A 25528-nucleotide genomic window follows, 5' to 3' on the forward strand; every position below is an offset into this window, starting at 1 on the left:
TTCAGCATGGGAGACTTCAGAGCAGTTTGAAGGAGGTGTTGGGCAGGGAATGAGGGAACTGTGCCCCCCCCAAGAAGCAGAGACCACAAGCAGACGACCTGCTGCAGAACACACTCAGAGACAACCTGTATTTGCAGACCACTTCTTGGCACTAGATCGTCTTGCCCGACTTTGGCATTCAAACATAAATGTGTGTGTGTGTGTGTGTGTGTGTGTGTGCAGGTACAATCAGGTGTATAAACTTAAGGAAGCTCCATTTACATCCAGGAGTAAAGGTTCAGCAGGAAGGCCTGAACACACAGAATGTGTTCATGATAGATAACAATCTATTCCACATATTATATGGAAAATGAATTTTGTACCAAACATATTTGAATATTGCAGTTTGTAAAGTACTGTGCTTGAAACTTTACTTTAAAAGTATATAGGTTGTGACCTATATTTAGCTCTGTTACAACACCGCCCTACAAAACAAAACTCCATATATATCTGAGTCAATATGCAACGTTATTTTAATGTTGTTAGCTGTCTGAATTATTATTCTTTTTAACGTGAAGGGTGGCATACCAAAAAATAATCTCAAACATTTCCCCTAGCAGAATTCTGGTGTGAGCTCTTGCACTAATACATTTAAACCGCCCCATCCCAGGCATTGTCTTTCAGCTGAAAGAATCCCAAGCAAAAGTTGATGTATCAAATGTCAAAGGCCCCCATATATGATAAGATTTCCCTTTCTTCTGACTGTGACTGAGCATTTTCTACATCTGAACAAAATGACAAGTGGAACACGAGGCCAATAAATTAAGTTTTGTATTTATTTCTCCAAGATTCATCATTTACACATTTTGAGAGTTAAGAATGCTGGCATTGTAACGACCAAACAAACCATTTAGATCAGGGGTAGCCAACATGATGCCATTCAGATACTGGACTACAATTCCCTTCATCCGTGACCATCAGCTGGGGTTCATGGGAGTCAGAGTCCAACACCACTGGGAGGGTTCCACATTGAGAGCACCTCAATTTGGATCACAGAACAGAACTTACTCTTCTCATTCCTACATCGGTGCTGAACACAGATGCAGTAGCAGTCAATGATTTCCTTGGACCAAGTTGGTGCTGGAGGGTTGGGAGATACTTTGAAGCTAAAAAAGATTGCTACACTCAAACAGGAAACTGTGTATTTTAAGTCAAATAGAATAAGTCTTGAATACCAAAGCCAACTTGAAAGAAATTCTAGAGTGTGAAAATCCATATCCAAGGTCATCCACTGCTCATAATGCTTTTGCTATAAGGGGTGAAGGTCACAAACAGGATTGTTTTACTTGCCCAAAATGTATAACTATGGTAAAACAGGCATACATGCAATCGACACATGATGGTATGTTCAGGTGAATTGGTTTGCACCAATATACACAATATAGTGAAAATGTCATGTATGGTCAGATGTGTCGGACACCTGATTTGTATGCAATTTTGAAAACACAACCGCTCTCAGCAAAACATTTAGTGAAAATTGCATGTTCTCAACACAATTAAAATATTACACCATCTCTCTGCTTTCCTTCTCACTTAGTAAGTGGGGATTCAGGAAGCTCTCAAGTTTTCAAGGGCATGAATGCTTTGGAGCAGAAGCAAATCTGCATGGCGCTCAGATAGCCTAGGGAATCTGAAATAATTTGTGATCAGACTCTTTCTCAACTGCATTTGTGTTCCTTTGTTAAAGGCTCTAACAACCCCGTGCCCCTCCCTCTTTGCCACTCCTTTGCATTGCTCTACTTCAGGACCTTGACACCACCACCTCCCTATGCCGGACATTTTGGACTACAAGAAATGACCCTTTAAAGCAGCAGACAGCAGTCAAGGCTTTTGAATTTTGCACAGACTGAACCAACTGCCTAGCATACTCCTGACTATGAGATTTTCGAAACAAAGCAGCACTTATGCACTACTTCTCAGCCTCAGATCCAACCACAGCACAACCAAGCAAGCCATCATTTTCTACAAGCAATTTCTTCAGCCATTTGCATCTCAAAGTATAAGGATGCCCCCTAGTGAAATAATGCTATAAATTCTAGTAGATAGGCAATCCACATCTGCACCCTATCAGTTGTAGCCGAGGAGCAAGGAAAAAAGAGGTGGCTTAATTGACATTTATGTAGAAAGGGCTAGAGATAACAGGTAAATGGATCTGGGACTTATATTCTAATTTCCCCATACTGTGGGAAAATTAACACACCCTGCCCCCCGCTCCCCCAAATCCTCCAGGTTAGCAGATCAAGTTTCTCTACTCTCAAGGCTTCCCCCTCCAGAAACGGCCCCCAAAGTCCCACTATTCCTCAAAGAGGGCATGCCCTTCACTTTAAAATTTGATTCCTTCTTGGGGTAGATGTGTCAGACCCGTTGGAAAAGGAGTTGTGCTCTTCGTACAAGCATGTCTGCTTCCTTAAAACTGAACGGATGACAGATATAAAAGAAAATAAGCAAATGTGAGTTACATGTTTTTTTAGGAACAGGCAAGCCACATAATTAATTACCTTAGTTTTTCTGAACGCATCAAATAAACTGATAATTTTTCTATATGCTCCCATATGGAAACATACAGCTTACATTTTGTTACTTGTAAGAAATTAAATCCAGCAATAGGAAGAACTTTTTAATCCAAAAGGCAGCTGAGGTTCCTGGGGTGGGGTGGGGGGAATCAGTCCCAGCTCAGCAACAACAAAGGTCACTGCAAAGAACGATGCACAAATATAGGCACTTTATAAAATGTTATGACCAATACTCGGTTGCACGTCCTTCATAGATAAGTACCTCCAAAGAGCCTTCCAAAAGTCCACTAATTAGATACAGGATTTCCTTTGTGGTCAAAGAACAAAAAAATTATCTAGAGGCATGCAGTGCTGCTCAGTCCAGTTCTACTCCAAAAATGAAGCTTTCAATTCCCAGCTGATTTTAAAGGAGAAACAGAGTCAAGGCATAAATTATTTAGCACTGTAATTACGCAACACTTCCTTTAAAACAACAACAATACTGAGCATCTTGGCCAAAAGATGAAACAAGTGGGGTTTTTTTAATGCCTCTTGTTTACCATTCAGAGAAGGCAAAAGGAGAAAGGAAACCTTAAGTTATGGAACATATGCAACTTAACCTTCTCCCCATTTGGTACTCGCAACATCCTCACAACAAAATTCCCTTGCAAGACAATCCTTAAAAACTTTGTACACAGCAACGCTCCTTTTCCCAGGGTTCCAGATCATCTGTACAGGATCTCAAGTGCATTCAAATGCATACAGGCACCATGCAACAGGTGCTTTTGAATGTGTGGAAGTTGGGGAGCAGCTGTGGGCCCCAATAACTCAGCCATGCATTCATCAGGGTACAAATGAAAATACAGAAAAAAATATGCCTATTAACATACATGAAAATTACATGCAGTGGGAAATCACTTCAAAAAAACAAAATATGTTAAATTACAGACGTATGTACACATATCTCCCAAGGTGATCAAGTGCCATGCAGTGAGTCATCAGGGATCCTACTGAGAAGATACATTTGGGATTAAGGAAAACACAGGTGCCCCGCCCACTTCACACCTAATCCTGGAGATATCAGTTCTTATTCGAGACTCAGTCCAGACTATTTGCATGGTACCATACAACTGACACCAGTTGGAAGCTGAACATAATGAAAACGAGATACGCCACTCAGCATCCACTAGGGTCCGCATGGAGATGGTTGTTCAAAGCTTAACGGAGAAGGATGATCCACAAGAGCAGCCTTGTTCTGCCTGTGGATTGTTGACCACCTGAAATGCGCTGCGAATTAGCTCCTGGTTGAAGTCCACCATGGCCCCTTTCACAAAGCTCAGACTGTCCAAGTCCACAACCACTCGAGCACCACCTTGTTCAAAAATCCTGGAGGAAGAGATAGAGATAGTTGCAGTGATTTTGAAATGCAACAGATACATATCCAAGATCTTATTTGCCCCTGCTTCCGGGTCACACCCAAACATAGGTGTTACAATCAGCAAGACCTTAGAGAATGCCCACTCCATCACAAGCCCCCTTATCCTTTAAGGCTGGCAGGTGAGCCCTTCGCCAACACTCCATCTTTCTCACTGGTAAAAACAGAGACATCTATAAGCAGGGTTTTCTTGGCTGTGATCTCCACACCTCTTGAACTCCCTTTCAAGAAAGGCCTGCCTTTGTCGGGCCAGCTTTTCCGGAGGAGGATGAAGATCCTGCTTCTTCAAGTAGCTTTTGATTTGGCTTAAGCACCTCTCTTAGCTTTATCTTTTCCAGATGAGTAGCTGAATTAGTCTGTTGCAACAAAAGCAACGGAGCCTTAGATACAAGCACATTTATTGTGGCATTTTGTGTATCCGATGAAATGAACTCTGGTCTATGAATGCTTATGCCACGATACATTTATTAGTCTTTAAGGTGCCGTAAGACACTTTGTTGTTTTACTTTACCTTGTTGATTAGATGATGATTATATGTATTTTGCATGGTAGTATTAGTTACCCTGAATCTTTACGTGAAAAAGAAAAGCAAAATGCACACATTGAGAGGTAATTGTAACACTGAATGCATTGTGCTGCCTTGAGGCTTGGAAATGATATGAACAAGTATAGCAGTGGAAAACAGTACAGCGGGATTATCTGCACTATATAATAGATATTCATTCCTCATTCGATCATTTGCTCGCTCTCTCCCTCTCACCCCTCCCCTAAAGTTCTTTCTCCTCCACCACACAGGAACCTACGCCCTTACCTATCATCAGAATTCACAACTGTATCCAAAGAAAATTTGTACTGGAAACCAGAGCAGCCACCTCCTTCTACCTGCAGCCTCAGAAACTCAGATGCTTCTGCAATCTCCAGCAATCTCTGTTGAAACAGAAAAAGAAAGCTAAGTGGTGGGTCAGATTCATACAAAAATATTTAGCAACCACTTGAAATCCAACATCAAACTAGCAAAACCCCTCAAAGAGATGGTAAGTGCCAGATACAGAGCAACCTAAAGCAAAACACACACGAGAGGCATGTAGCACCAATCAACCTGGCGGCACGTTCTTTCACATGTACTCGAAGAGAACACTTGGAGTGCCTTCGGTGAAAGTGCTGCCATTGCTGCAAACGGTAAGGGCTGATTCACATCCGGTCTTTGACACTACCCAAAACATGCCTGGCCTTTTCTCTTTTTGCCAAGCCTGGATTGAATACCCCACTACTAGTTCTATCACAGTTTGTATGCTAATAATAATAATTAGAATAATACAATATTATTATTCTCCCCAGCCCTCCCCAGCCGAAGCCGGGCTCAGAGTGGCTAACAACAATAAAAGTAACATAGCATTCTAAAACCAATTCATTCTAAAATCAATTCAAATCAAAATAATGGCAACCATTGGGCCATTTACTACTGCATATTACCAACTCTCACGTGCAGCCACATCAAATTATGCCTCTCTGACATGGACAGGCCATGGAGATGGTTAATAATATAATGTATACTTTTTGGATTAAAGCAACCACACACCCAGCCACACATATACATTCTTTTATGACATTTTCGCACCAAACACCACATCATACTGCAGCTCAGGAGGAATCAAGACACTACAGATGGTACATACAGCTGGTGATTTCCAAGTAGCCATACCTTCACACAGTTCTCGCTGAGGTAAATCTGCCCCTCGTTGGAATCAGTCAAGGTCTCTCCAGAGGCAGAGGATGCGACCCACTGCACTCTTATCGTTGGCATGGAGGCACCATTCTGTGTGGTGCAGGATGGGGCTCTTATCAGATGCCAGTGAGGAAGAGAATGGCTGTGTGGGAAAGTTAAGGAACAAATAAGATCCAAGGAATGGAGGTAGTGTAAAAGCAATAAATGAGGGAAACAACTACAGACAGATTGAGGGACTTTTAAGCTAAGGGTCAGAAATATAACGCCCCCCCCCATCAAAGCTGAACACACAAAGGCAGGGAACTTTGACTCTATACTTCCTAACTATGAGTTTCAATAGCAAAATTGTGGAGAAAGCATTTACAGCATATATATGGTGGATAAGGGCAATATGCTTTTCCTCAGAAGACTGAGGCAACAAGGATCAGTGAGTGAGCGAGAGTGTACCTCTCTCTGTCTCTTTACTTTACTTAGAAATTCTTGTCTGAGTGAGAAAGAATGTCTGATACTGTGTGTCTCTTAATGATCTACTCATTAAGCAAGGGAGAAGAGACCCGTAGTAAGAAGTATCCTCTTAGACAGAAAACAGAATCCAGCGCACAAAAGTGAGGATCTTTTACAGAATGATTGTTGTTCTGGACCTTTTCACTCTAGGCAAGAGAGAATAAGTGATGTGTCCCTGAATACCGGAGGGAGGGAGGGAGAAAATACTGCACCCTTTGGAATAGACCTGAATCCCTGTCTGAATCCTAAACAACTGATTCCTATTATATGGTGTTTAAGCATTTACTGTTAGGTTGGGACTAAGTTCACAAAGGACTGAACATACACCAATTGTTCTAAGTCGTGTGTTTCCAGCTCTCGGTTAGTCATCATCTGTCATGTGAACACTTCCCTTCCTTTCTTCATTTTACAATGAAACCTTTTTCTAGCTCACTATTCATGAGTTTACTTTAGTGCTGAAGTCATAATAACTGTCTTTCCTCCTTATAGCTATAGGAGATTTACTGCAACAAAGCTGGCTATTCCTTGATCAGGAGGGAGAAGATGTTGTCCATAACAACCTTATAACAATTCTAATTATTTTAGAAACAAAGAAGCAGATGCACATACACACACATTATAGGGCAGAAATGGTAAAACCTTTGACTGAAATTAGCACTGCTTATTTTCATCTGCTCCCTGGTACTGGATGGCCATAGATATATTAGAAGCCAAACCATCATCTGTAGTTATTTTTCCCAGTGTACTGCTGTCATTATCCATATGCCTGAACCTTGCCTGAACCCTGCTAAGCCTCTGGCCTCAATACAATCTTCTAACTGTTGAGACGCACAGGGTAATTATACTGTACAATACAAAAAGAGCGCTTCATTTCATTTTCTTTCAGTTTTTCTTAACAATCCCTTTGTTCTTCCCTGGACCATTTACTGTTTTGTTCCATGAATCTTTCTCTCAGTGATATAACATTACTACAGCTCAGAACTCTTGAGCTCAATATATAGACTTTCTGCACGATTGTTTCAGCCCCCAGAGCATTAAAGAACAAGCATTTATACTAACAAGAGTACCACTGACTTCAACTTTATTTTTTTAAAAAAACAAACATGGAAACAGATTTAGGCTACAGTCCTAAATGCACTATGTGCCCCCACAGAAAGTAGTGAAACGAAAGTAATTCCTGACATTTCAAGACTTTTAGATATTAAATAACAAATGAATATAGAACATCATTAGGCATGTCTTCTTTGCTGGTTTGCTGACAAGTGCTTAACAGCACAGTTGCATGCATCCGAATGTACATTCGAATGTACACTTAAGGCGCAAGTGTGGTTTTTTATGAGCCAATTTAAATTTAATATTTTTATTGCACTAGCCAAAGGCCATGGCAACATCCAAAGAAGAAAAACAAAAAAACCCAGCAGTTGCTACATAGGCGGTAAAATCATGATCAAATCCACCAAAATTTCTTACTACACGGAATAAAAAATAATTCTCAAATAAAATGTGCAAATTAGATCTCAGAGTCCCCTTTGCTATTGACCACTAGCCCATCCAGTTCTTTCTTCCTAATCTTCCTAGCTGCCAGGGCATAGAGAGCCACCTTATAAGTCACAGAGTCATCAGTATCACTGATGTAACCCTGGACATATTGCATAGGAGACTTGCCCCCAACAACACTGTATCTCCTTTTGCCAGTTAAACATCTAAATGCCTTGAGATAGAAGAATCAAAACCAACCTGAGCAGTGAAATGCTCAGTCACTGAATTAACACTGCATCCTCCAACTACATGATGCTAGAATCATAGAGTCGGAGGGGCCCTAAGGCAAGGATCATCTAGTCCGACCCCCTACAATGCAGGAATATGCAGCTGCCTCATACGGGGAAAGAACCTTGCAGGCTTGGCGTTATCAGCAGCGCACTCTAACCAGCGGTGCTATCAGAGACTTATTGTTGGAATTAAACGCTTGCCTTCGTTTTCTCCACCTGCAGTACCAGAACGGTGAAATGACCCACCACAAGCAGTCGCAACGCTTTGCCCATTTACTTGTTTGTTCCCACAGTAAGAGAATATTGCGCTGTAAAAGCCTTTGCCTCCGAGAAGGTGCAGGTGCGGATGGAAAAGTTTGCAATACCACGTATATTGCCCTAATAAGATAGACGGTTGTGTCTGTTCGATGTGTCGCCATGGCGATTCTCTGGGATCCCTGGACTTAAAAGTCAAGCTGTCGGGACCTACGGGCCGGGGGGGTTGGGGGGCAAATCACCCGACCCCTTGTTTGGGCTAGGAGAATAAGGGCGCCTAGGAATACGAGAGGGGCGCGCGCGTGTGAATGTGACTGCGAAAGGGAAAGCCAACTGTGTCGTGCATTGAAAACCAACAAGGGGTGACACCTCGCCCGCGTTCGCCGCCGGGACCACCGTTCCTCTTCGCTTAACCGACCGTCGCAAAGCACGGAAAGGGAAAAGGCCCACCTGCTCCGCCCGCAAAGCCGCAGCGCCCTGAAGCTAGCGAGCGCCGCCAGCGCCGCCATCTTGATCCGCCTAGCTGCACTGTTATTGGCGGAGGCGTGGCCATATGTCCCGCCCAGACAGCGACGGGAACGTACGCGGAACCGAAGAGGCTGGTTCCACTGGGAAGGGGAGCAGGGGAGGGGACGATCACGTGCCTCCGAGTGAAGGCGGGGGAAGCCGGGCGGAAGTGCCCACGTTTGCCTTTAAGCTCTTTTGGGTATCGCTGTGACGTCGAGGCGCGCGTTCGTATGGCCACGCCCACGCCTCCGAGGGTTGTGTATCGAGTTTGAGACGCGCGTAGGAAGGAGCCTGGGGCGCTGCGGGTGATGCTGGGCTTAAACTCCCTAAATTTCAGAGCCTTGGCCATGCTGACTGGGGCTGGCGGGAGTCCAGCCACGTCTGGGGGGCCACAAGGCTCCCATTCCTTAGGGTACGGCATGTTTACTCGGATGTAAGCTCAAGTGAACATATGGCCACGACCTACACACACTGTTGCTTCGGGGTGAGAGCCCGTGAGGTGTTGTAGTTAAGAGTGTGGGATTAGGATTTGGTAGATCGGGGTTCAAATCTACTAAGTCACTGCCTCTCTGCTGTGACCTACCTCACAAAGTTGTTGTGCGGATTAAATGAGGACGGAGTGGACAATGTAGAGCTCCTTGGAGGAAAAGGTGGAATATAGATGCAGGAAATGAGGTATATCCCACCTAATTAAAGGGGGTTTAATTTTGAAAATATATGCCTATGAACTAGCTTGATTATCAAGCATCACTATAGCCACAAGAACTTCCCTATTTTGCATGTCTCGCTTGCCCAATGTCTCACTTGCCAATGAACCAAATTGCCATGTGTCCTAAACTGTATTCTTACAAAGGCACAATGCAATCACTGTTCCAGAGGTTTACTGTACACGTATACAAAAAAAAAAAAAAAAAAGGAGGCATGCCTATATCCCATTTCAACTCACATTAGTTTCAGAGCGAGCTTGTGCATGCACTTGTAAATAATCTTCTCCCTTTTTGTCAACTGGGCATATGCGCAGTAAATATGCATAAGATATTATGCATAAGAGATATGCATAAGAGAGCCAGTGTGGTGTAGTGGTTGAGAGAGGTAGTCTCGTAATCTGGGGAACCGGGTTCGCGTCTCTGCTCCTCCACATGCCGCTGCTGGGTGACCTTGGGCCAGTCACACTTCCTTGAAGTCTCTCAGCCCCACTCACCTCACAGAGTGTTTGATGTGGGGGAGGAAGGGAAAGGAGAATGTTAGCCGCTTTGAGACTCCTTAAAGGGAGTGAAAGGCGGGATATCAAATCCAAACTCTTCTTCTTCATTGCTGCCTTAGTGATAATTTGTGTAAATGCAAGTGAGGTTTAAAAAAGTAACTTTGTACAGCCTATTGCTCTATAGCAGGAATAGGGAACCTGTAGCCCCCCAGATATTTCAAGGCTTGAACTCCCATCAGTTTCAGACAGCACCAGTGGTGTCCAAACTTTTTTCAAAGAGGGCCAGATTTGATGAAGTGAAGGGCCATAGGGGCCAACCAGAGGGCCAAACAAAGTTGTTGAAGGATTGAAGTTGTTGAGCTTTTTATTATTTTACCCCCAAGTTGTTGAGCTCTTTTTAGGATTGAAGTTGTTGGAGTTGTTGAGGTTTTTTTAGGATTTTACTCCAGGAAATAAACTGCCATAGGGGTTAGATTAAGTCAACCGGTAAGCCAAATTAGGCCCCCGAAACTTTGGACATGCCTGGCATAGGCAATAGCCAAGTATGATGGGAGTTGCAGCACAAAATCTGGAGGGCTGCAGGTTTCCCGTCCTTGCCTACAGTCTGTCTGTCTGTCTGTCTGTCTCTCTCTCTCTCTCTCTCTCTCATATTTAAAGCAATAACCAGTAGTTGGTCCCTACTGTGCTGAGTAAAGGTTTGTCCACACTTCTGCTTGCCCCATGATTAGAAAGCCTGAGAAAAAGGTTTTCCACTTATCCCATGCTTCCTAGGCACAGGTCCGAGCAGTTTTTTTGTTTGTCCCTACACTTTCCCTGGGAGAGCCCACCATTTACCACTGAATCAGAACAAAGATCAATCTGCAGAAAAACTGATTGACATTTGTTCCAATTCAGCAGTAAACAGTGTGGGGGGGAAGAGGCAAGGGAAGCAGAAGTGTGGACGAGCCCTTACTCTCTCTAAAGCCAGTTGTCACCATGATAATCTGCCCCTGAATTGTGTCATAACTCAGTGGACTCACCCATACCATTCTCAGCAACTGCACCCTCAACTCTTTTCTGTTTATCCTTTTCCATCTTCAGAACATGCCTTGAGCTCCCTCTATGTAGGTGAAAGGGATGCGCTGCACAAGCAAACTGAGGTAAAGTTTAAATTTTGCTGCTGCTAGATTCTCTCTTTTTTTGGTGATCTGACATTGGACAGGAGAGACATTTCAAGGGAGCTGCTTATCAGTTTTGTGATAAAGACAAGACAGAAAGCTGTTGCTCTGTCCAAACAAGGGAGTGCTTCTAACCTTGAAAACTGGGCTAAAGGGTTTCCAGAAGCAACAGTCTTCAAATGACATATGGCATAGTTTCCTTAACTTCAGTTGAGCTACATAAAGTCTTAATGGTTTAAGACTGAGTCAACGGAAGGGAGGTTAACCAATGCATTGCAGTGGAGGTGGCAGCACTAGCCTGAGCACTATGTGGCCTAAACCCAGTAGGAGTAGTTCAGGATGGACCGGAACTGAAATCACATCACTCATAAGCAGCTGTGCACTGCTATGGGTAAAGGTGATGGCAAATTAGTAGCCATATAGCCTTTTCCTATGGGTTTCCTTTAGTTGAGTGACAGGTCACCAGCTCTAAAGCCACCCATTTCTGTCTTTATAACTAGAAAATTCTCTCTAGCCCCCACTTACCCTTACATCTTGGATAGATGTTTGCTCTGCCTTTGGTGGCTCTGATGGGCTTGGAAGGTTCAGCAAATGCTAGTCATGGGGAGTATTGCTATTCCCAATCAAGTGGCATAACATGGCACAATTGTGGCCTGTATGTCCATCATCATCATCATCATCATCATCATCATTATTATTATTTCAATTTATTAAACACTTGTTTCTTGCTGCAAGCAACTCAAAGCATCTTTACAGAAACAGAACAACAAACAAACAAACAACTCATACATTCAATTAAAACCATGGGGGGAATACATTACAAACATCCCCCATTACTCCCTCTTCCAGGCCATAATGTGGAATGAAGACAATACAGCAGGTGAACCAGGTAGGGGAGCAGGTTCAGACTTTGTTTGGATTCAAGCAACCTAGTTATGCATGGTGTTGCCATTAGTCCGCTGCTAGGTTTTACGTTGTGATTTTAAATGTGTATTTTTACCTGTTTTTTTTTTTAAAAATGGGGATGTATTACTATTGTTTTAAATTCTGTGACCCACCCTGAGATCTTTTGGTGTAGGGCAGGCAAAATATACTCTTAAATATATAAATATGGCAGCGCAGGGGCTTTCGTTGTGCTGACCTAAACCAACTATATTTCCATTGGGATTGAAATTGCTTTATGGGGTATTTCTCACACACTAGTTCAGCCTCAGCCTTCACCAACCTGATGCCCTCCAGATGTTTTCAATATCAACTCCCATCAGTCCTAGCAAGCACAGCTGTGTAGGCCAAAACACTGGAGGGCACCAGAATGGTGCAGTCTGCATTGGCTCAGAGCAACTGAGGGTTTATTTCTGTTCCGTCCCTCCTCCATAACGTGTAACTTGGGTCAGCAGCTATGTGTTGTGCAACATTATGTTTCACAACCCGCTGAGAACAACTTTTCAGCTTCTTGGCCTTCTGCCCGTTTAGAAGCAGGAGTAGGTGTGGGTGCCAACAGGGTAGAGGCGGCAGACACCTCCCCCCCCCCCCACTTCCCCCATTTCTTCTTTCTCACACTTTTCGCCACGTACACATTATTGAGTGGATATAATGAATCACTGCCAAAATGAATTTCTGCGCGTTGTGCGACTGCTGCAAGGCTCTCCACCCACAATCCATTTGGTTCCTGTGCTTTCCAGCGACTCCTGTAGCCCTGAAGCAACCAGGCGAAAGCAGGAAAAGCAGTGTTATTCTAAGCAGGCATCCCCAAATTTGGTCCTCCAGATGTTTTCGGACTACAATTCCCATCATTACCACTGGTCCTGTTAGCTAGGAATGATGCGAGTTGTAGTCCCAATACATGGGGGGGGGGCGACCTTGGGGATGCCTGTTCTAGAGTATGAGGCACTTAATCTCAAAGTCGTGGGTTCGAGCCCCATGTTGGGCAAAGAGATTCCTGCATTACAGGGGGAGCTTCCTGCCAAACAGGTGCGCTTGAAAGCAACGCTTGTTGCTGGAAGCGGAGGCTTTTCTCGACGACGGGGGAAGGGGGGGGAGCCCTCCAGGGTGTGGTTGGACTCCAACTCCCATCAGCCCCCACTAGCAGAGCCGACTGGCAAGGATGATGGGAGCTGGAGTCCTACGGCTTCTGGAGGAACCCGGCTTCCCTGTTGTAAGCAAATGCCCGGCAAGATTACAGGGGCAGCCAGGGCCGAGGGAATGGCGGCTTGCTTGGCTCCGCGCCCGGCTCTCTTGCAGCAGGCTCGGGGCTTTCGTGGCGGCGGCTGGAGACGCTCTGCCGCCGCTTGGCGCCCCTTCCCTCTCGGCGAGGCGCCAGCCAGGCAGCGGGCCAGGCGAGGGCGGCGCGCGAGGCGGGCCCGTCCCCGTCAGGTGACCGCGCCTGGGCGGGCCCGGCCTGGGCTGCCTCTCATGTGACGGCGCCGCAGCGGCGCAGGCTCGTACTTTAGCCTCCGCTCCGCAGCCGGGTGAGAGAAGTTTCTTGGGGGCGGCGCGAGAGCAGACGGGACGAGACGAGACCATGCTGGCGCCGACGCTGCTCCTGCTCCTGGCCGCCGGCTCCGCGGTGCTGGCCGAGCCCCTCAAGTTCGTGGACTGCGGTGAGTCGCCCGACGGGTCCTTCCCCCGCCAAGTCGCTCTTGCCTTCCCTCCTGCCCCTTTAAAACGCGGCGTCTAACACTTCGGTTGCGTTCCGTAGTGACTTGACAGGCTTGTCCGCGCCTTTGGGCGGCACTTCCTGCTTTGCAAAACATGCGCGCCGTCTTTCTGAAAAGACAACCCTTCCGCAGCCTGGGACTCTCCAAAGAGGCGAGTTCGCCCCCGGCGGGTCACACGCTGCTGCTGCTGCTGCTGCTGTTTTTGCATTGCACTCTCTGCCCGCCAAGGCGCGGGGAAGGTAGAGAGGTGGGTGTTGGTGGGACGTCCTGCTTCTGTCAGGTTAGACAGCTGTCACCAAGGAGCAGCGATGCCACGTTCAGGAGGGCGGAAGTCTGGCAGTGCACTGTCTCGCCAGGATGGTACATGCACTGCTTTTCTCCTGCTTAGACTACTGCAATGCACTCTGCGTGGGGCTACCTTTGAAGGTGACTCGGAAACGACACCAGAATGCAGCAGCTGGATTGGTGACTGGGAGCTGCCGTAGAGACCATTTAACCTAAAGGATCTTCACTGGTTCCCAGTACGTTTCTGAGCACAGTTCAAAGTGTTGGTGCTGACCTTTAAAGCCCTAAACAGCCTTGGCCCTGTATACCTAAAGGAGCGTCTCCACCCACATTGTACAGCCCAGACAGAGGGCCACCTCTGCGGGCCTTCTGATGATTCTTTCACTGAGAGAAGTTTCAGGGAACCAGGCAGAGGGCCTTCTTGGTAGTGTCACCTTCCCATCAGATGTCAAGGAAATAATTATCTGACTTTAAGAAGACATCTGAAGGCAGCCCTGTACTGGGAAGTTTTTAATATTTGATGTTTTATTATGTTTTTATATGTGTTGGGAGCTGCCTAGAGTGGCTGGGGCAACTCACCAGATGGGTAGAATATTAATATTAATATTAATAATAATAATCATCATCATCAGGGAGCCCAGTCTGGAGAAAAAGAGTGCTCTGTCAGAGGAAAACTTATCTCTCCCAACAGGTTTATATATCTGCTGCTGCTGCATTTTCCTCCTCCTACAACAGGAGCCCATCCCACACATTGCCTACTCTTTCCCTTCTTCCAGAAGGACAATTTCATAGGTGGTGCTGAGGGCTCCTTTGAGTTTGGAATGTTCCGCTTTTGATCTTGTTGTCCTGCATAACAATCAGCCCAGCCTACACATTGCTGGGGTCACACAGACTGCTTGAAACAGTCTGTATACCATGGCTTGTTGTGCCTGCTACAGGATCAGCTGCTGGAAGCCGGTGCCAGCTTCTGGAAGGTATGGAGAGAGGAGGGAATGACATATGTCAGAAGGCTAGCCAGTGTCACATGGAAGCTGAGTGGCATAGGCTGTTCCTTGTTTGAGGGCAAATAAAAATCCAGCTAGCAAGCACCAGTTCCATTTTGGCCCTCATGAAATTTAGACGTGAAGGCTAGAACTGGGTTGCCCTCACTCTTCTTTAACAGGTGTGGCGAACCTTTAGCCCTCCAAGTGGTGAATTACAACTCCCATATTTGCTGGAGCTGATGTGAGTTATAGTTCAGCAAAATCTGGAGGGCTGGTGGTCCTATAATGTGTGTGTGGGTTGATGTGGAAGAGATGAAAGTAGCAGGAACAGGTGGTAGCCTAGCCTTTCCTCCATAATAATAATAATAATAATAATAATAATTTATTATTTATACCCCGCCCATCTGGCTAAGTTTCCCCAGCCACTCTGGGCGGCTTCCAATCAAATGTTAAAAACAGTACAGCATTAAATATTAAAAACTTCTCTAAACAGGGCTGCCTTCAGATGTCTTCAGATGTCCTCCATTAAATTACTTCTCTCCAGATGGTTTGCTCTGAGTGTTCTCAGTCAGAGTTAACATCTGCTGGGTGCTAAACAGCTGGGGAGAAGTCCTTTCAATGAGGAAAGTAGGAAGTTCAGTTCCCCTCCGCAATGAGTCCACAGTGCACTATTAATATCCCTCTCACTTCCCCACTTTGTAAGGAAACAGCAGGTGTGCCATCATAAATAGTTACAGCCTTAGACCACTGGTCAGCAACTAGTTTTACTAGAGGCTGCTTTGATAAGGCACTGTGGAGTGGTAGGCCGGGGAACATCACCTGGCAACGTAACATTCCTTGTACTGAGGTAGAGCATCTCTCAGTATTGTCTTACACTGACCGACAGCAACTGTCCAGGATTTCAGACAGGAGTCTTTTCTCATCCTTACTTGAGTATGCAGGAGATCAAGCCTGGTAAGGGCAGCGGCAGATGCTCTTACCACTGAACTATAGCCCTTCCCTCAACAGGTACCAGCAGTTACTCCTGTTGCTGCTCTCCACACCCTTCAGAAGCTGGCAGCGGCTTGGGTCTTGGTAGCAAGCCCAAGAAGCCATGGCACAGAGGTTGATGGCTGGGCTAAAAGGAAACTTCTGCTCACTCAGAAGCTTTATGGTCCTACTGAGGTTTGAAGGGTAACCACTTTGTTGCTCTTGATACAAAACTGGCAGTGTGGGAAGCAATAACAGAGCAAGAAGCCGCGCAAACCTTGTGTGGCTGCCAGTGCAGCCTTTTGGAGCTCTGCAAGGGTGCCTGGTGGCTTAGGATCACTCCTAAGCTACCAGGCACCCTTGCAGAGCTCCTAAAGATACCCCAGATAAGTTCGTCAGATACCTACCCCATAGACAAGCCCTAATTAGGAGGTGAACTATGTAGATGTACAGAGCAATTCAGCTCCCTTTGTGATGGGCTGTATGGGGTTGAACTGAGTGGGGGCAGAGCTGCTGAACTGCCCCTTCCCCTCCACCTGTTGAATGTGAGTTCTGAGGATGTGGGAAGGTGGGGCAGGGCTGAGCTATCCTGGGGTCTTCTGGATCCTGAGCTGGTCTTGCTGTCATCTGATGGAGGGCATGGGGTTTGATCCAGACCTGATCGTCCTGCTCTCCCCACCACCACCCTCCCCACCACCACCCATGATGGCTCCACTTCTCCACGAAACCCCGCTGGTGGTGAGTGGGATTAGTCATGCCACCTTAACCAGGCATAAAACTTTGGCTGCAGGTGTGCCTAAAATAATATAATGCAAATTCATGTGTGTTCACCGATTGAGAGCTGGAGCCTCCAACAACATACAGCAGATTGGCTCAGTTCATGTCTTTCATACTTTTTTAAAAAATAAATCTTTAAAACATAGGTGTTAATTGGATTTTGTTCTATATTCATTTTACTACTGTTGTCCAATCTTACTGTATCTCAAATTGGTCTGACCTTATATCTTTTGGGAAACATGAATTTTAACAGTATCGGAAGCCCTACTAGAATGTATCTTAAATGTATCGGAAGAAAGTGGGTTTCCTCTACTGCTGCGCAGTATGGAATGCAATCTGATATTGCCCAGTTTTACAGCATTGCCATGTTTTAATGCAGGATCGATATATGGGGCAGGGTTCACCTAACGAGCCCTGTCAGTGGAAGCCCTGTGCATGCACTTCTGGCTGTGCATTGGTGCGCAACCACTGAAATTGGCTTTTGCGGGTGGTGGTGGTTGGGAGAATCCCCCAGAATAGCACACTTTGTACCTAATACCACAGGAAATTATTTATGGGACTTTGCAATGTGCAAGTGGCTGCTTTCTTTTTCTGTTGGTTTCAGAGTTTATTTGAACAGTGCAATCATGTGCACATGTTTCTGGGCTTAGGCAGCATTGGACTCAATGAGATTAATTTCTGAGTTAACATGTATAGGATGGGACTATAAGGCTCCTGTCTAAAATGCACTTAACGGGCCATAAATCGAACTGAACTGTGTACAGTTTACTTGTGAGCAGACATACTGTTATTGAAACTATTCTATATTGCCCCATTCTTGGACAGGCAGGCTTTTCAGGTCATTGGCAATTTAAACTCAGATTCAGCAGTTTTATGAGACCACAACGTCCTTCCACAGCTGCATGTGTATCTGAGCAAACTACGTGAAACTGTTATGAAAGTTTGATGTATCGCAAGTCATGTGAGGATAGAAGTCATTTTTCCAGGGCTGAGTCACACTTTAATGCTTTTTATGAGTATGTTGGGCTTGTCAGTACTAACCACTGTGCAGAAGGGAGACACATTCACTGCTATTTATTCCATTTCATTCCATTTATTCCATTTCATTCCAGAGTGTAATTGTTTATGGGCTCTTGTATGATACTGCAAACCTGGACCCATGATAGCTATGCATAGTGTTGTATCCAAGATTACCATCCTGTATAGCGAGGACATTGAACTGATGACTGTGTTTCCCTCACAGGCTCCAAAGATGGAAGCATTGTGGAGGTCAATGTGAGTCCTTGCCCTGCACAACCTTGTGTTCTCCACAAAGGAGAGGCTTACAGTGTCAACGTCACGTTTTCTAGCAGTAAGTATAGCCTGCTGATCTCTAGCTTCCTTGAGGCAGTGATAACTATGGCAGGGGTGGGGTATCTCTGGCCTGCAGGCCAAATTTGGCTTGAGTCCCAATTTGGTCCGCAAGGCTGTTCTCTCCACATCACTCCCACTTTTTTCTGCCCCATACCTTAGATCATAGGCTATGTCAGCTGTGGAGCAGGTAGAGGCACAATTGGATCAGTAACTTGTTTGCACAGCTGATCCCTGCAGAAAGAGGGCTGAAAGCCCAATGGGCAATGGCTTAAGGCCTGCAGGATTGGCAGCGCTGATCCCTGACACTTCCCGATTGCTGAACATGGGGTTGGTAAATGCCAAGCTGGGTCAGGTGCTTGTGAAGCCATGCGCAAGGGGCTTTGATGGATGGTCGGAACAGCCCACATGCCGATCATCTGATATCACATTGTTGACAGCTGGGTTTCCCTGCCTGCTGTCAGAATTGGCCCACAGGTTTAGGATCTGATAATGATCAGGTGTGCCGAGTCAAAAAGGTTCCCCAGTCCTGATCTATGGGGCTGAAACCTTTAAGAGTATTGTGTTCAGTGTTCAAAATGAGGATGCTTCTGCTGTTTGGAGTGTCTCACATGGAAAACATTTCAGTGCAGGAAAAACTACACGTATATCTTGGTATGTGATAATCGCAGTGAAATCTGCCTGTATACATTTGGAAAGTTGTAATTGGCCATGGCTTTTCAGCACATGTACATGCTGCAAAAGAGAAATATATGTAGATAATTGCATACACTTAGTCTTCATGTCTTTGTTTCCATTAATGGAAGTGTTTTTGTATAATCTCAGAGGAGGGAACTGAAGACTCTTAGCTGGTGAGGGTAGCCTCTTGTCCCCTCTCCCCACTGGCCATGCAGCAATCAGGGGAATGTCACAGGGCAGTTGAACGTCTGTGACGCACTGTAGTTTTGACATGAAACAGTGAGAGCGCTTCCATTTGTTCGTATGCTGTCCTGGGAGCCACCATTCCTAGCCCTAGTATAAAGCTCCCTCCTTGGTTCTTGTTTTCTCAACCCGTTTCTTCACGTGCAGAGACTGTGAGCAACGGCAGCGAAGCTAAAGTATATGGAGAAATGCTTCACATGGACATCCCCTTCCCACTTGATCAGCCTGATGGGTGCAAGAGTGGAATCATTTGCCCCATCCAGAAGGACCACACCTACAACTACCTGAACAAACTACCAGTAAAGAGCGAGTATCCATCTGTGAGTGTCTTAGCAGGCTGATCCCAATACTTACAACTGCCTTTCATATCCCTTTAACACGTTAATGATATAAGGTGCTCACAGGAGGTGATGGAGCAACTCAGATTATCATCATCTGGCTGCCCCTTGCCAAATCAGAGAGATAACAGGATAGCAAGGGGCCAAGGAGGATGTTCACACAAGGCAATAAACCCAAGTTTGGATAAGACCACTACAGGGGTTAGGTTTGCCATGATGGAAAGTTCCCCCAAGGGTGAGGAACTCTTTTCATCCATCCAGAAAATTAGCAGATCAGGGCAAAGGCTCTACTAGCCCCTTTCCCTTACTATCTAGCTTTCTGTGTGCAGGGAAATGCTTTTGTATGAAGAAATGTTCAGTCACATGTCTGGGCCCTACCTGCAGCAATCTCTTAATAGGCATAGTGTCCTGATTGTGTGTTGAGGGTCATATGGAAGAAAATGTACAGTATGTATTCTATAGCAGTACAGTGGTACTTCGGATTAAGTACTTAATTCGTTCCGGAGGTCCATTCTTAACCTGAAACTGTTCTTAACCTGAAGCACCACTTTAGCTAATGGGGCTTCCTGCTGTCGCCACACCGCCAGAGCACGACTTCTGTTCTCATCCTGAAGCAAAGTTCTTAACCTGAAGCACTATTTTTGGGTTAGTGGAGTCTATAACCTGAAGCGTATGTAGCCCGAGGTACCACTGTAAAATTTATTCTCTGGGGTTCCCAGATTCCAGCATAGATGAGAAAAGGGTTTGAACCCATCTTAATCCGAGACTAGTCAGAGTGCATCATTTTTAATATCATGCCTCCTAAAATAAATCTGAATACCAACCCCTTCTCACTTCTTTTCTCTGTTTTCCCCCCAGTTAAAACTTATTGTCAAGTGGGAGCTGGTTGATGACGATGGACAGCCGATGTTCTGTTGGAAGATTCCGGTTCAGATCTCCAGCTAAGGAAACCCAGCTTAGCTCCTTAGGGCTTCATGGGGGAGGGAAAAGAGAGAATTGGGTATAGAGAGGAAACCAATGCTTTGCTATACAAGGCATTTCTTCTTTCAGTTCCTCTAGCATCTGTGCAACAATTGCTCCTCTTTCCCCCAGAGCCAATTTAGGGATGCAGCAGGAGGTCAGTGGTCAGAATGAATCTATCCAAGAGAGACCGGGGCTTTAATAAGTTTTGCTGTAGCTCATGGCAAAGGTTCTTGTAACCATTGGTGGAAAAGATCTGTGGTGGATCCTAACTGCTTGAAATAGGATGCGAATCATGAGAAAGACTTTCTGAAACAAAAGCGGGTCAACAAACATCAAGATTATTGCTGTTTGTCAGTACTTCAGTGCCTCTCCTGGTCAGAAGCTGGCTGCAGGCTTCCATCTGCTTCCCACCCACCCCGCAAGTTCCCTGCCCCTTTACCAGAACTTTCCTTGGATCTGCAGTTATCATCTGGAGCCAGAAGATTGAGCAGCCACCTTCTGTGGCCGCTTGCTGCAGAAAAGGAAAACTTTCCTCTCAATAGATGCCAAACCAAATGGCATTTGGTCTCTGTGTAGAGATCATTTGTATTAACCATTTTGCACTATCTTGTAACTTGCCTAGAGTTGCTGGGGGAGATGCTCTCCAAACCCAGCCTCTTTTTATAACTTTCTTTTAATAAACACTTATAATGAAAATGTCTGCCTGACTTGTTTATGGGATGGCGATGCATTTTCTGAATGGGAGCTAATTATGTCCCGGCATTGCACACCTGTCATTTTAAAGTGTTACATGGGCTGGGTTTAACGTGGTTGACTGAAAGGGATACACGCCTACTCAGAGGAAGGCAATAAGATCAGTGGAGCTTACTCTCACAGTAAGATTACATCCTAACGTTTTGCTCTCTACTGGGTGAATTAAGTGCTGGAAGAATTTGCAGAGTTCTCTCTCTCTCTCTTGTGCGGTTAGTTTTTGTTTAGTTCTCTTCCTGGCCTTAATCATATGCTACTGAGAGAATGACATGTGTCATTTCAAAGACATTGCATATACAGACTTCCCAGGTCTCCAAACAGTGTGGTTGGAAGGGGATGCTGCCAGCCAGTGCCTGCTTGTGCTGCACTAAGCGCAGTATGATTTTTAAGTGTCTTTCATTGACTTTTTTGTTTGCATAGAAATCCAGTTGCAACACAGTAAAATATAAAAGCAATAAAAATGCAATTAAAAATCAGTATTAATATTTAATGCAATGGAAGTGCCTCCTGTGAATGGCCTGCTCACTTCGTATCTAGGAATGACAGAGCAGCTGTTCCAGCCCTCTTCAGACATGCCTGCGGACGACCTTATAAAAACCCTGTGGACCACATACCACTGTTTCGGAATGCCTGGCCTAAAATCCACAGTTTACAAACCAGCTCTTCTCTTTTTTACCCTACCCACTTGGCTTTTAGCTAACTCTTTGCAGCGGCTTCCGGTGCCAAGCTCGGGAAAGGATAAAGGCAGAAACATTCATGACCAGCGCCAGCCTAAAAGCTGTAAGGCACAATATAAAAACCATTTATTTTAACATCATGTTGAATTTTTCCCAATAGAAAAGCACCACAAAGAAAACTTCTCAGAACTAAAGAGCTGTAGTCGTCCCCATGTCCCGTCCCCCCTGAGCCAATACTCCAGCAGCCATAGGAAGTGCAGGGGTGGGTGCCCATTGTTTGGATGAATAAAGAGAGGCAGCATCCAATCTGTGCCAGACTATATAAATAGAATCCATACACGTTGAACATGACCACCCCTTTTTCCTGGCTCAGGTACAAAAGACTGTGCCCCTTTTCTTGCTAGTGAGGGGGGCTTTGGGACAGGGTTAGACAGACTTGGACAGAAGAAGCCAAAGTGTTTGTGACACCCATGGAGTGAATAATGTTTTTCATTCCCTGTGGGAAATCTACAGAGTCCAAGCGGTACCTGTGTTGCTGGGGGTTGCTGCCCATTTAACACACACAGCTGGAAGAGTCCTGCGCCTTACTGTCCTTTTGCCAACCATGACAGAGTGACTTGGGAATCCCACAGTAACGAGTATGAGTAAAATTGCATTGGAGTGGTTTTGCAGTAAGTTAAGGAAGACCCTACACAATGTGAACCTGTGGAGGGGTGAGAGGGAAATGAATACTTGATGAGGCCCTGTGAGAGTGATTCCCATGGCATGAAATTCTGCAGCTTCATGATATGAACTGGAGGGCAAAATAGGTGAATGGGGATGAACATACTCATGACCCACGCAATGCAAGTTAGTATTTGGAGGCCAAGGGTGTTGATCGAAATGAGGATGACAACCTATAAAACAGGGCACGATGAAGCAACTGGGACCTGAGTGTTTGCACCACAGCTGAAGCAGGAAGCTTGGGCTGAGCAGGCCAGCAAGAGAGACGAAGGAACTCTGCAGCTTCTCACTGGCCTTTGTCCCTGTGAGTTGAGCCCAATGAGGTTTTTGTCCTTTGGGAAACAATCGACGGGTTTTTAAAGCTGTTTCTTTTCTGGCTGAGCAGACCTACAGTTCTCATAGCAAATGTCCGTAGGGGTTCCATGGCTGCTTTTTGGGTCACGCGGCCTCTGCATTCTGAGCTGTCCCTGGCACGCAGCGGTGGGGCTCAGCTAAAGCTACGTAACCAGGCAAGCAGTTGCAGCGGTAGGAGCCTTCTGTGTTCTCGCAAGTGCTGCCTTCACACAGGGTCATAGAGGCATTTGCTTCCCCGCACTCATTAACATCTGATGGGGGAGAGAAAAACAGTGCATCCATTAGGCCCAGCAGTGCAGAAGTTCTCTCTTACTCCCTTTTGGTAACAAGACCAGGCTTAAACAATATGCTGAGTGCATATAAAAACACCCACATTTGAGTCCCAGATTCTGTTCTACACATGTATTATTTGCATACAAGCATGGCTTCCTGTTGGGCCAGAGGGAGCTGGGGGGCAAATGCTGTGGGTGTAAGAGCCAATGGATAAAAAATATTGAAAGCCAGAGTGGGCAATCTGTGGCCCTCCAGATGTTGGGCGGACCCCAAGTCCCACAAAGGACAGCCAGCATAGCCAGTGATGATCAGAGATGTAGCTGAACTATGACTTCCATTATACCTGGCCTTTGACCCATGCTGGCTGTGGCTGATGGTAGCAAAGGCCATGGTTCAGTGTTTTGTATGTGTATTATCAGATTCTTATTCAAATCTATAAAAAAACAAGGGTATCTGGGCTGGTGTCTAAAGGGGGAAAACACACCAAAGTCCATAATTGGGCAATTTCTTTATTAAAAGGTAAAGGTAAAGGGACCCCGACCATTAAGTCCAGTCGTGGCCGACTCTGGGGTTGCGGCGCTCATCTCGCTTCATTGGCGGAGGGAGCCGGCGTACAGCTTCCGGGTCATGTGGCCAGCATGACTAAACCGCTTCTGGTGAACCAGAGCAGCACACAGAAATGCCGTTTACCTTCCCGCCGGAGCGGTACCTATTTATCTACTTTCACTTTGACGTGCTTTCAAACTGCTAGGTTGGCAGGAGCAGGGACCGAGCAATGGGAGCTCACCCTATCGCGGGGATTCGAACCGCTGACCTTCTGATCAGCAAGTCCTAGGCTCTGTGGTTTAACCCACAGTGCCACCCGCGTCCCTAACATGTTTATTAGGACAAAGCTAAAGTCTCGAAGATGTGGCATGTTTCAAATTATCCAGAATTCTTCATCAGACAAGATGTTACACCAGTTTGAACCTGGTTGGGTGGGGAAAAACAATAAAATGGTTGTAAGTTGCTTTGGGTTGCTGTGGGCAAATAAAGCAACCAACAAAATAAATAAATAAATGGTTGGATGTTATAGCCATGAAGTCTGCTTATAGGTGCTGAAGTAATAATCAGGTTGAAGAAGAAAAAAATGCCGCTATCCCCATTTCTCTGAGAAAGCAAAGCCCAGTTTGTAAGCCAGTTCTGCCCCACACCTTAAACAAAACAAGATGTTCCTGGGCAGGCAGGCTTTGCCCAAATGACTCATGTTTCTCTTTACTTCTGCTCTCCACTTGCCCAAGAACCTATGGTTTCATTTAAGGCGATTCCTGAAACTCAAAGGTTAGTCTTTCAGTTGCTAATGTATACCAGCTCTTCCTTTCTGTAAGGTCTGGCAACTTACCCACACAGGCCATGAGTATCAAGTCTAACTGGAAGCCATCAAAGCAGTCGCAGGTGTAGCCCTCCTGCACTCGCACACAGCGCCCGTTCTCGCAACCATTCAGGATCCCACACTCCTCGGCTCGCAACCCTTCAAAGCTGCTGTAGCGTTGCCCTGAAGACACAAGGGAAGAATAAGCCAGTATAGAGAGGGACTCTTAGTGTCTACCCAGAAGACAGAGCATCAAGGGACACACACATGGTCAATGTATTAAAGACAAACGTGGGCCAGATAAAAGATGTCATGGTTGTGTATATTTGCTCTGGCCTATTTCCTTTCCCATTAACCCCGCTTTTAACTATAAATTAAATGAAACTTTCCCCTTTGTATTAAACATTCAACACCAAGTAAACATCAGGAAGAACTTTGTGACAGTAAGAGCTGTTTGACAATGGAATGAACTCCCTTGGGAAGTGGTGGACTCTCCTTCTTTGGCGGTTTTTAAAGCAGATGTTGGGTAGCCATCTGTCATGTATGGTCTAGTTGAGATTCCTGCATTGCAGGGGGTTGGACCAGATGACGCTCAAGGTCTCTTCCAACTCTACCATTCTATGATTCAGTATAATAACAAGTTTAAGAGCTAAGAAAGAGGGTAGGTAAGGGGTCAAGCAAAGAAGAGGATTTCCCTCCCTCCTTTTGCCCTCTCTGTCCATCCTACCTCGACCTAACAACAGGGATCTGTGGAAGCAGATTTCCTCATTCACACCAGGTATAAATCTGCCATTCAAAAGGAGATTTGAATGTGCTTCCAATTTACTGCTAGTGATATGCACACACATACCTCCTTATGTGAATTAGCACACCCGGCTCCAGGAAGACAGGGCCTTTGCTTGAGATATGTAGTGCCTGACATGATCATACACAGATAGTGGCTTGAATAGGTGTCCCCAGATTTGGCTCTATGGAGCTAACTCCAGCTGAGAGGCTGCCCCAGCAAATATTCAGCCCTCAAGACAATTTTATAGTTGGAAGGCTATGCACCCAGTCCTGGTTTCTCCCT

General features: G+C 45.6%; 3 protein-coding genes across 6 annotated transcripts in view; 1 reads left to right on the plus strand and 2 right to left on the minus strand.

Moving 5' to 3' along the window:
* Nucleotides 1-797: 797 nt before the first annotated feature.
* ISCA2 (iron-sulfur cluster assembly 2) lies at nt 798-8824 on the minus strand. Of its 4 annotated transcripts, none has more exons than XR_014512814.1 (5): nt 8671-8824; nt 5669-5834; nt 4778-4893; nt 2604-3917; nt 798-2537 (listed from the first exon to the last, which is right to left on the minus strand). XR_014512814.1 is itself a non-coding variant. In XM_083447200.1 (4 exons), the coding sequence occupies exons 1-4, from the start codon at nt 8727-8729 to the stop codon at nt 3743-3745; spliced, it is 516 nt and encodes a 171-aa protein (XP_083303326.1). In that variant the 5' UTR covers nt 8730-8824; the 3' UTR covers nt 798-3742. The 4 variants fall into 4 exon arrangements, 2 of the variants coding, with proteins under 2 accessions (XP_083303326.1, XP_083303325.1); XR_014512815.1 differs by having other exon boundaries at nt 8590-8799; XM_083447200.1 differs by having other exon boundaries at nt 798-3917.
* A 4449-nt stretch (nt 8825-13273) lies between these two features.
* Nucleotides 13274-21027, plus strand: NPC2 (NPC intracellular cholesterol transporter 2). Its single transcript, XM_083447230.1, has 4 exons — nt 13274-13688; nt 18003-18110; nt 19178-19350; nt 20227-21027. The coding sequence occupies exons 1-4, from the start codon at nt 13610-13612 to the stop codon at nt 20311-20313; spliced, it is 447 nt and encodes a 148-aa protein (XP_083303356.1). The 5' UTR covers nt 13274-13609; the 3' UTR covers nt 20314-21027.
* An 835-nt stretch (nt 21028-21862) lies between these two features.
* Nucleotides 21863-25528, minus strand: part of LTBP2 (latent transforming growth factor beta binding protein 2) — a 134033-nt gene continuing 130367 nt past the window's right edge. Inside the window, exons 33-34 of the mRNA XM_083446998.1 lie at nt 24490-24642; nt 21863-23086 (exon numbers count right to left, since the gene is read on the minus strand). Coding sequence (XP_083303124.1) covers nt 22920-23086; nt 24490-24642 — 320 coding nt within the window. The 3' untranslated portion in view covers nt 21863-22919. The remainder of the gene's footprint in view (nt 23087-24489; nt 24643-25528) is intronic.

The sequence above is a fragment of the Podarcis tiliguerta genome (assembly GCF_965153285.1).
Source record: "Podarcis tiliguerta genome assembly, chromosome: 1".
Classification (NCBI taxonomy): Eukaryota; Metazoa; Chordata; class Lepidosauria; order Squamata; family Lacertidae; genus Podarcis; species Podarcis tiliguerta.

Bases quoted from the DNA above. Each gene is read 5' to 3' on its own strand.
- ISCA2 (XM_083447199.1), bottom strand. From the start codon at position 8,729: ATGGCGGCGCTGGCGGCGCTCGCTAGCTTCAGGGCGCTGCGGCTTTGC. The intron at 5,835-8,589 runs GTGTCACCCCTT...TTTCCCACACAG, and splicing joins CGGCGGCGAACGCGGGCGAG to CCATTCTCTTCCTCACTGGC. The intron at 3,918-4,777 runs GTAAGGGCGTAG...CTCTTCCTCCAG, and splicing joins GTTGTGAATTCTGATGATAG to GATTTTTGAACAAGGTGGTG.
- NPC2 (XM_083447230.1), top strand. From the start codon at position 13,610: ATGCTGGCGCCGACGCTGCTCCTGCTCCTGGCCGCCGGCTCCGCGGTG. The intron at 13,689-18,002 runs GTGAGTCGCCCG...TTTCCCTCACAG, and splicing joins CCTCAAGTTCGTGGACTGCG to GCTCCAAAGATGGAAGCATT. The intron at 18,111-19,177 runs GTAAGTATAGCC...CTTCACGTGCAG, and splicing joins CAACGTCACGTTTTCTAGCA to AGACTGTGAGCAACGGCAGC.